At 39.2% G+C, this 10,960-nt stretch overlaps 1 protein-coding gene across 1 annotated transcript in view; it reads right to left on the reverse strand.

Annotated features, from left to right (window-relative positions):
* GLE1 (GLE1 RNA export mediator) overlaps positions 1-10,960 on the reverse strand; it is a 48,100-nt gene that overhangs the window by 23,216 nt on the left and 13,924 nt on the right. The window contains exons 3-6 of the mRNA XM_006892492.1: positions 7,732-7,842; positions 6,048-6,196; positions 5,772-5,832; positions 5,290-5,544 (exon numbers count right to left, since the gene is read on the reverse strand). Of these exons, the coding sequence (XP_006892554.1) occupies positions 5,290-5,544; positions 5,772-5,832; positions 6,048-6,196; positions 7,732-7,842 (576 nt within the window). The remainder of the gene's footprint in view (positions 1-5,289; positions 5,545-5,771; positions 5,833-6,047; positions 6,197-7,731; positions 7,843-10,960) is intronic.

The raw sequence follows: 10,960 nt of genomic DNA on the forward strand, positions 1-10,960 counted from the left end.
CTCCGATGTCCACCTCTACACCCCAAACCAGAGACACCTCATGGTGCGACTGAATGGCATGGGGCAGCCAGTTTTCCTGTCCCAGTTCAAGTTTCTGTCGAACCACAACTCAGGGACAGACTCAGGGGCTGAGCTTGGAGACCACAGAGACTCTTACTCAGAGAAGGCTCCCCACACTGGGCCTGGCCCCCTGGAACTCCCTCCTGGAAGCGACCACAGCCGTGAGAGTCCTTCCCTCCAGACCAGCCGGGAAGAGGCAGGAGCCCAGCTGGACGAGGATGGGGACTTGGATGTGGTGAGAAGATCCCGGGCTGCCTCTGACCCTGACCCATCGAGGCCTCCCAGAGACAAAGTGCACCCTGTGATTCTAAGACAGGAAGAGGAGGACAGCTTGGGAGATGAGGCAGCACAAGAAAGCAGCCTCTGCAGTGTCATTAAAATAGGTAATAAAGGTCCAGTCTCCTGTAGCGCCCCCCCCCAAAAAAACCACAGACAATAAAAATTTAAAAAAAAAATTTGTTATTTTATACTGGTTTACTTGTAAAATATGGTCATGGTGACAGAAATGAGGCAGCAAAAGAATAAAAACTTGTACAATAATTTACTCATTGAAAAGACTTTTTAAAAAAAATATTAACAATGAATAACAACAAGGCTCTCACCCAATGGAAGACAGAGTAATCAGATTGACTATATATGCTCAAAAGTAAGGGAAATAAACTCATTATCAGCAGTCAAAAAAAGCCTGGGCCAATTAAGGAACAGACAAATCAATTACTTACTCTGAAGCAAGTACAAATTGAAGCTAAAGAGAGAAAAAAAATCCATGATAGCCTTTGCTATTGTCGCTGGAGTGTTTACTTGTGTTTTGGTAAGTAAATACAAAGACATTTACCTTGTGGATCAATTAAATTATGGATAACATTAAGTTGCAATACTGATGGATGCTATGAGTAAAATACTTAAAGATGAAAGAAGCAAGATGATGATGAAAGGGATAATTGGTTGACAGACAACCATTTCAATACATAGTGTGAGACAAAGAGTACTGAAAGAATTGATCTTAGGTGCACTAAAGGCACCAGCAAAAAACAAGGCCCTAGTTAATGATCTGGAAGAGATCAAATTTGTTTAAATTCTGAAAAAGGTCCAAAATCTCTTGAAATAATAAAAACCTGCTGAAAATTACTAAACAAAGAGTAGGATATTGACAGGGAACTGTCAGAAATTCAAGCTGGGTTCAGTAGAGGCTGCGGAACAAGAGACAATACTGTTAATATCTGGTGGGTACTGGCTGAAAACAGAGAATACCAGAAATATGTTTACTTCATTTAAAATCAGGAGAAGATGTGCATCAGGATCAGGAAAGAAATGCACTAGGGTTGAATCATTTCAACATACCTATTCAAGCTGTATAGTAAGGAAAAAATTTAAACAGCTAGATTATATGAAGAAGACCATTAGAACCGGAGACTCATTACCAACCTTCACCACGCAGATCACACAACCCTGCTTGCAGAAAAGGAAGACTTAAAATACTTACTGAAGAAGATGAAAGACTACAGTTTTCAATATTATATATATCTGAACTGTTAAGAAAACAAAAGTCCTCACCATTGGACAGCAGGCAACATCATGAAAGATGGAGAAAAGATTGAAACTGTCAACCACTTCATTTCACTTGATCTATTGACCCATGGTACCAGCAGTCAAGAAATTAAAAGACATTTTGCATTGGGAAAATCTGCTATCAAGATCTTTCCCAAAATGATCAGAGCAAGGATGTCAGTTTATTTTTGGGTTTGTTTTTTTTTAAAAGGGTATCAGTTTAAAGACTAAGGTGTGCCTGACCCAAGCTATATTTTCTATCATTGTGGTGTTGGTGAAAAATATTCACTAGATAATGTGCTGCCAAAGGAAACACAGGAAAAAATTAATTCAATTACGCTAGTAATTCAAGAAACACAATCCAAAAATGTATTACTCACAGTTCAATGATACAAAAAATTGGTAATGGCCATGGTCTTCACAATCACTTGTTATGCATCAGAGAGTTGGACAATGACCACGGAGGATAGAAGGAGAATTGATGCCTTTGAGCTGTAGTGCTGGAGAAGAGTATTGAGAGTACCATGAAATGCTAGGAAAACAAACAGATTCATCCTGGAAAGGGTTACACTGGGTGGCTCCTTGGAGGCAAGGATTCGGAGGCTCCATCTAACATACTTTGGACATGTTGTGAGGAGAGACCCGTCCTTGGAGAAGGACATCATGCTTGGGAGGGTGGAGGGACAGCGCAGGAGAGGAAGGCCCTCTATGAGGTGGATTGATTCAGTGACTGGGATAACCTGGATGGGAGTGTCAGAGACAGTGCGATTGGCACAGGACAGAGCAGAGTTTAGGGCTGTTGTACATAGGGTCACTATGAGTCACAAGGGACTCGACGGCACATAACAACACAACAATGAAAATAATAAACACTTGTGAGATCCAGAGTGTTTACCAGAAAAGCGACTATATTTTTTTTCTTTTAAATTGATTTTCATGACAGTTTAGACACTTTGGATTTCAAGCCAGCCTCCAAAGAACCTACGAAGAACTTTCCCTTTTCTCCTCAATTTTTTCATTGTTATTCAATCCCTCCCACCTTCATTCTGGACTCCGGTCACAACAATAACATCTAATCAGGTCAGTCCTCTTTTATAACAGTGGCATTATGCCATGTTTGTCTTTTTGTGACTGAGATATTTCACTCAGCAAAATGTCCTCCAGGGCCATCCATTTTGTGTAACATTTCATGAGTTCCTTGTTTTTCAATGCTGCATAGTTTTCCATTGTATGAATATATCAGAGCTTCTCTATCCATCCATTTGTTTATGGTCACTTAGGTTGTTTCCAACCCTTTGCTATTATGAACAAAGCCACAATAAACGCGGGTGTGAATGTATCTGTTTGGGTGGCAGTTATGGTTTCTTTAGAGTCTATTTCCTGTAGTGGAACTGCTGGGTCAAATGTTATTTCTATTTGCAACTTTTTGAGGAAGCATCATACAGTCTTCCACAGTGGTTGCACCATTTTATACTCCCACCAACAGTTAATAAGGGTTCCAGTTTCTCCACAACCTCACCAGCATTTGCTGTTTTCTGTTAAATTTTGCTATTCTTACTGGGGTGAGATGACACCTCAGTTGTTTTGATGTGATTGTATTTCTTAAGGATTCATCTAGAATAGCTGAAGAGAAAGGTGTAGAAACAGTTCCTGAAGGATGTCACAGAAAAGATAATGAGCTTTCTTCACTACCCACACAAGGGTCCATACGGCATTGTTTTGCTTCCCATCATAACTTAAAGGGGAAACTTCCACAATGTCCGGAGCCCTTGATGTCCTGCAGATGAAGGAGGAGGATGTCCTCAAATTCCTTGCAGCAGGAATGCTTTTGGGTGGCACCAACCTTGACTTTCAAATGAAACAGTCTATCTACAAAAGGAAAAGTGATGGCATCTACATCATAAACCTGAAGAGGACCTGGGAGAAGCTGCTCTTGGCTGCTTGACCATTGTTGCCACCGAAAATTCAGCTGATGTCCGTGTCATTTCCTCCAGAAACACAGGCAAGAGAGCTGTTCTGAAATTTGCTGCTGCTACTGGGGCCACTCCTATTGCCAGGCACTTCACTAACCAGATCCAGGCAGCCTTCAGGGAGTCTTGTCTTCTGGTGGTTACTGATCCCAGGGCTGACCACCAGCCCCTGAGACATCTTATGTTAACCTGCCCACCACTGCCCCATGTAACACAGATTCTCCTCTGCGTTAGGTAGACATCGCTATCCTGTACAACAACAAGGGAGCTCACTCTGTGGGTCTGATGTGGTGGATGCTGGCCCGGGAAGTCCTGCGCATGCATGGTACAATCTCCCAGGAGCACCATGGGAGGTCATGTCTGATCTGTATTTCTACAAAGATCCAGAATAGATTGAAAAGGAAGAGCAGGCTGCTGCTGAAAAGGCTGTGACCAAGGAGGAGTTTCAGGGAGAATGGACCGCCCCTGCTCCTGAATTCACTGCTACTCAGCCTGAAGTTATAGACTGGTCCGAAGGTGTCCAGGTCCCTCTGTGCTGGTTTAACAGTTCCATACTAAAGACTAGAGCGCTCAGCCCGCAACTGAAGATTGGTCTGCAGTCCCCACCACTCAGTGCACTGAGTGGGTGGGCACCACCACAGAAGGGTCTTAAATTGTCTTTTAAAAAGTGGAAATAAGGTTGACAGAAAAGAAACAATACCTTTGATTAAAAAAAAAAAGAAAAAAGAAAAGCTTATGAAAATGCTTTCTATGAATTAGTTAAATGCAATTCTGACACAGAAAAAGCACTGAGAAAAGTACGTGAAAGCAGCTAGAAAGGAATTATCTGTTTGGACAGAAGAAGGATGTCAAAAGTTTGACTAAGGGTTGAAAGGCTATGGAAAAGATTTTCATTTGATTCAGGCTAATAAAATTCACTAGTGTTAAAATGGACTTTTTAACACTTGACTACATAGAACGCACATTTACTTGTTCAAATAAATCAAAGTTTTGGGAAAGAAAAAATATATAACTTTCCTGTAATATAATTTTAACCAAGAATTTTAGAATTCTTTTAAAGAGTAAATCCACTTGTAGGAATTTATCTCAAAGAAATAATCAGAAATTTAGATAAAAATATATAGGCTATGAAATTACTGTTGTGGAAAAGAGAAATTGAATCAACAGGCATTCAAACAAATTTTAGTACGATCCTATGTTGAAAGTATCTAATTCTAACTCTTCAGCAAATACTGAATATATAGTACGTATCAAGGCAATACTTGCAATCCTTAACACTGGTGGTAAACAATAAAACTTTTTAAATAATTATTAGAAATTATATCTTCAAAATACATCATTAACTGAAAAAATACAATACACATTTCTATAAGGTTTTAATTTTTCATCATAACCATGGCAGGGAGATTATTGAATTAACACAAATATTTTACAATCAGCAGAATTCGTTTTAACTTAAGATGGAAAACACTTTACCTACTGAAGTTCAATTTAGGATAGGTATTTATTATATATAACCCTACACACCCCAAGAAAGACTATATATCAAAAAAAAATAGGCCACTTCTAGGTAAAAAAAAAAAGACATGTAATTATTTTAAAATAATATATGCTTATTAGTGAATAAATGTGAATTTTCAGCATATTTAACTGATGCTCTTAACATTTTTCCCTTTCAAAGACAGAAAAGCCATCCGGAAACTCCTCTCACCTCAGAAGTGGACCGAATGATCCCCGAGATGAGGCTGCACAGCTGGTTGCCTCGGGTTTGGAAGGCAGATAGGTCGATCTTAAGCAGGTCTTTGTGCTGGTGGGAAGAGTCCAACTGCTGGTTGAGGTGCAGCACCTCCTCCTGCAGTGCATAGAGGCTCCGCAGGCGGACCTGGCCCTCTTCCTTCCGAAGTCTCTCTTGCTCCACTTGTTTCAGACGTTGTTGCTCTGCCTCCCGCAGCTTCAGGTTCAGAATCTGCAGAAAGGGCCATCAAATTACATCTTCCACGCGGCTCCTGAGCTTTCTCAGACTATATTCTCCAAGCCTTAAGTGGGCTCGGTATTCTCACAGGCAGATAAGTTATTCTCCAAGACAGTTGCATAAAAACAAATGAGTCAGGTCCTCAGTGATGACAATCTGCCAAAACCTGACTCAGAACTGGTTACAGACTCGAAACACCCACAAGGTTTCCCACAGCTGACCTTTGCTCTGTGCTGATGCTCTGCCTTCAGCCTCTCCTGGTGGCCCAGGGCTTCTCTGGTACTAAATGGAACAAGGGAGGAAAATTCAGGATGCCTCTAAAATAGTTTAAATACTCCTACAAGGCTCTTTCCTGGTTTTTACTTGGGTCATCTTTCCAAAGTTGGCCATTTTTCTAGGTGATAAGCTACTTATTTGGTTATATAAGAAAGAAGCTCAATTTCTTGGGAGAGTTTCTGTTGATGACCTCTGTCAACACTGTCTGACACAATTCTCACCTCTTTTCCATAACTTCTCGTAAGTCCTGGAATTCTTTATGTTGCTCCAATTCCTTCCGTTCATCAAACCGCTTCAATTGTTCAGATGCCATCTCAGAGAGGACTCTCACTTTCCTTTCCTGTTCTTCCTGCCATTGCCTCAGGCCCTCCTGAAAAGGGTTAGCACATGATCTCAGGGTACCTCCTTTAACTACCTCTGGAGATCACCTGCAGGAATACTCAAGTGAAAGAAATCATTTGGGCCTATCTCAGGAGCAATGTTTTTAGGAGTTACCTTTTACCTTGGGACTAATCACTAAACAGTCCTTTTGGGAAGCTTTTCTAATTTACTCAATATGGTTTCTATTACTCCAGGATAAATTGGGAATGCACAGTGCTAATCCCCACAACCTGGTAATATATTTGTCTTATGTGGCAAAAGAGCCTTTGTAGATACAATTAGTAATTCAGAGATAGGGAGAGTGTTTTGCAGTTTTGGTGTGGACCCAATGTATCACAAGCATGGATATTTTATGGCCATTAGCAGGAACTCAGGGCCCTAAGATCAACAAGCCCCCTTTCCTTCTCCCTCTTAACCCTGGTAAACGCCCATAACTAGGGTCTCTATTTTTATTCTTTTGAGTATGCCATGCAACACAAGTACTTACATATAGAAATCTGTCTCTCCCTACCAGAATACAAGCTCTATGAATGAATGTGTCTATACAGTTTACTGTTTTAATTACAGCATCTAGAACAAAGTTCAATGTATAGATAAATATGTATATGAATAATCACTGTATAATAAATAATGAACGAGGGAGATGCTAGAATACTGACTTTATAAGCTTGTACTGTTTGAAAAAAATTTTATAGTAAAGTTTTGTTATTAATCAAAAAACTGGATAAATTTATAAAAATGGTGTTTTTCTTTTCTCAAGAACCTGTCATAGTCCTGTCTTGGTTTAATACTATCTGACCTCAGCCCACCTTATCTTACCCTGAACTGAACTACAGAACTAGTAAGTATTAGCAACAATTATATGCCACTCCTTGGCAGACAATAAATACATTTTATGAATGTCTTTTCTTTTCAGCTGTCTGTAAGCAGATACAATCAACACTATGTGAGTTTCACAAAATGTAGCTAACTCAAGATCCAGAATTTTTTTCATAATAAAGTATGTGATGTTCTAACTGTTTACATAATCAAACCTGACCTAACACTCCCAGAGCATATTATTATCTGGTGTTTTAGTACTTCTCATAGTCTACCTCAACTCCATGATGGCAGGGATTTTTGTTTCTTTTATTCGTAATTGTATCCGTATAGCCAAGAACAGAGAATGATATACAGCATGCTTTCAAATGCTGAAAATCAAGACATGTACCAAGTGCTTTATACACATTATCATTTTTACATTATACTTACCTCTAAATTTTGGAGGAGTAAATGGAAGCCAGGAAAGTCTAAGTAATTTTTCCAAACTACATATAAAACAGAAGAATCGGGATCTGAAGACAGATAAAACTTTAGAGTGCTCACTCTGAAATGCTGTCTTATTCTACCTCCTTGATTAAATTATGAGTTCCCAGTAGGTGAAGAATAATGATTACTGTAAGGCAGACTCTGATAAACACCAGGGAACTGCATTAAAATAAGGTTTTACAGATTTAAGCCTATTTTACTTTATGGTTCACTTACTGTTCCTTTCATTCTGTGTACAAGTTCATACATTCGAATGCAGCCTTCCACTTCCATCCCCCGTGGGGACTGAAGTAGAATGGATTCTGAATGTTGGGATTCAGGTTTGCCCTATATAGACAAAGATGGAAAAATAAGTAAATGTTTAAGGTGGTGAGGTTATTATTCCTTCTAAACAAAGATCACATCACTACTTATGAACAACAACTTTTTAGGTTTGCATCAATGAGTGTTTCATAATAATGACCACGCTCTAATAGTTTTCCTAGAAAATAACTGAATACTTAATCGCTTTGAGTGGTTTTGGGATTTTTCTGATTGACTACCACAGGGGCCAGTCTTTGGAGAAGGACATCATGCTTGCTGGAAAGTTGGAGGGTCAACATAAGAGAGGAAGACCCTCAACAAGATGGACTGAACAATGACTGTAACAATGGGATCAAGTGTGTTGGAGGTGGTGAGAATGGCACAGGATAGGGCAAAATTCAGAACTGATGTTCACAGGGTCATGATGAGTTGTAGTCAACTCGAAGGCATGTAACAACCACAACTTGCTGCTTATTTTGCTCTGCTCAGTAAATCTTTTTCCTTCTGATAAGTGCCCCGTTATTCTGGGGCTGCTCAGATGGAGTCAATTCCAACCTACATCCTAGTTTTTCTATCCAAAGTACTTCATTGGATTCATACCTACTTATGTAATATAGTGTATGACTCAGGTTGGCCCAAAGTTTATCCCTGTACTTTTCTGGTGGAGCTACCTGGAAGTTTTCTCTTCTGCAGTTGCTAACTTAAGAGGATGCATTTCTGGGGCTAGCTACCAGTAGCCATCAAACTTACCACATAACTGTTGTTGTTAGGTGCTTTCGAGTACGACTCGCAACAACCCTACGTATAAGAGACCTGAGCCCTGTGCTATCCTATTCCTTCCTCATCATCTCTAACACACTTGACCTCAGTGCTGCAGTCTACCTGAAAAATGAAACCGAGAGAACAAAGAGATGGAGAAGCAAAAAGCCCTGTGTACAAATCATTAGATAAATCACAAATAACATCAGAGACAAGTAAAATGTACATATTTTATATCTAATTTTGCCTGATTACAGACTTCCTAGTTAAAGAAATCAATTCATTCCTCCCTCCTGCCCTTGCTTTGCTTAAATAAGTGAAAACTAAGTTATTAAACACCAAAAGCTTCTAAATAACAACCATTTCTATAAACATCCATTCTATAAAAACATTCAAGGAATTTATTTAAATTAAAAGAATTATGAAAATCCCCCCTCCTCCCAAGTAAAGATCATATGGATGGAAAGATTGAGTCTCATGAGGGACAGAGACCTATCCAAGGGCATGTGACTTACTAACAAGAATAGAACCTGAATCTAGACTCCTGCTGCTTCTAAGAGATGCTTTTACAAACTTTTTCTTTTTTTCCAACTTTTTATTTTAAATTATCATGGACTCCCAGGAACTAGAAAAATATATAAAGAGGTTTCTTCACATAGAAGATACCGATCATAAATATAATCAAGCATCAAAACCAGGCAACTGACCCTGACACAATTCACAAGCTAAATCTTAATCAGAATTCACCCGTTTTACACATACACATTTGTTGGTATTTACATCCACTTACTAAATGAAATACCTCTGGAAACTATGAATTTTGAGAAATGACAATAGTTATAGAAAGGCTTCAGGACCTCTGTTCATAGGGTGACTGTGAGTCATACTTGACTAGACGGCAATCAACAACGGGCAATTTTATCACGTGTGGATTCATATAAACCATCACAATAAAGACTCAAAACTGTTCCAACACCACAAAGCTGCCTCGTACTCTCTCTCTATAGCCTCACTCACCTTTTCCCCTATCATCCCTAAGCCCATCTCTGTAATTTCACTGTTTCACAAAAGTTAAATAGGTAGAACTAAACAGTACATGATTATTTGAGATTAGGAACTCTAACAGCAAGTAGTTATGGAGCTTGGTTGCTAACCAAAGGACCCGTGGTTCAAACCAAACAAACAACAACATAAAGAGAGCTATGTAGGCCTTGTGGACAGAAAGTCATGCTACTAAGCCCAAAGTGGGTGATTTTAATCTGAGGCCCTCAGGCCTCGTTCAAATTGGTTTTTTGTCAAACATTCTTCTAAGCGGTATAGCACTGGTCTGTGCATTGCTGTACAGACGTAATTCGTGGTTACTGTGATGCTAAGCACTGTGACACTCATGTGCCAAATGTGATACCCATGATGAACAGTGTTTGGTGGAGCTTCCCAATTAAAACCACCTTGGAAGCAGGAATGGCATCCACTTCTGAAATGGCTTGCCTCCAGAAACTCTATGGACAGTGCTCAGGTCTTTTGTTCATAGGGTTGCTATGAGTCGTCTACAACTCGACGACACTTAACAACAACAACAACTGTGAGAAAAAGACATGGCAGTTCACTTCCATAAACACAGTGGCCTTGAGATCCCTACTGGGCAGTTCACGTCTATCTGTCCTCAAGGGTTGTTATAGATGGAATCTACTCTCTCTAAGAGTTTGGTTTATTTTGGTTTCAAGGTTTGCTATTATTATTATTTTTAATTTAATTTAATTTTATTATTTTTGTGTGTACCCTCAAATCAGATCTGACTGGTACAGGAGGAGATTGCACCTCCTTCTCCAGCAGAGCATCTAGTGGATTCAAACCATGTACTTTGGGATTGCAGTGCAGCTTCTTGCCACTAGGCCACCAGAGCTCCATGCAAGATTTATTATTTTGTTAATTTTTATTTATTTACTGTTTCATTTAATTGAAAATTTATATATCATACTAGTTTTTCATTCAAACTTTCATATATTTTGTTGTATAATAGTAGTTACAATTGATTCAGTTAATTTATTATCAAACCCACACTTTAACACATTTTGTTGTAAACAGTAGTTATAATTGATTAATCCAGTTAATTTATTATTAAACTCTCAGTGTATATTGCTTTTCTCATCATCCAATTTAGCTATTATTACTCTCCTCTCTTTCCTCATCTCTGTTAACAATCCAAGATTGAATGGTTGTTGTTGTTTTTGTCGTTGTTGTTGTTAAGTGCCGTCAAGTCGCTTGCGACTCAATGAGACCCTATGTACGACAGCCCTAAACTCTGCTCTGTCCTGTGCCAATCGCACTGTCTCTGACACTCCCATCCCGATTATCCCAGTCACTGAATCAATCCACCTCATAG

This window comes from Elephantulus edwardii, unplaced genomic scaffold, assembly GCF_000299155.1.
Source record: "Elephantulus edwardii isolate Elephantulus edwardi_28Jun2011 unplaced genomic scaffold, EleEdw1.0 scaffold00116, whole genome shotgun sequence".
Taxonomy (NCBI): domain Eukaryota; kingdom Metazoa; phylum Chordata; class Mammalia; order Macroscelidea; family Macroscelididae; genus Elephantulus; species Elephantulus edwardii.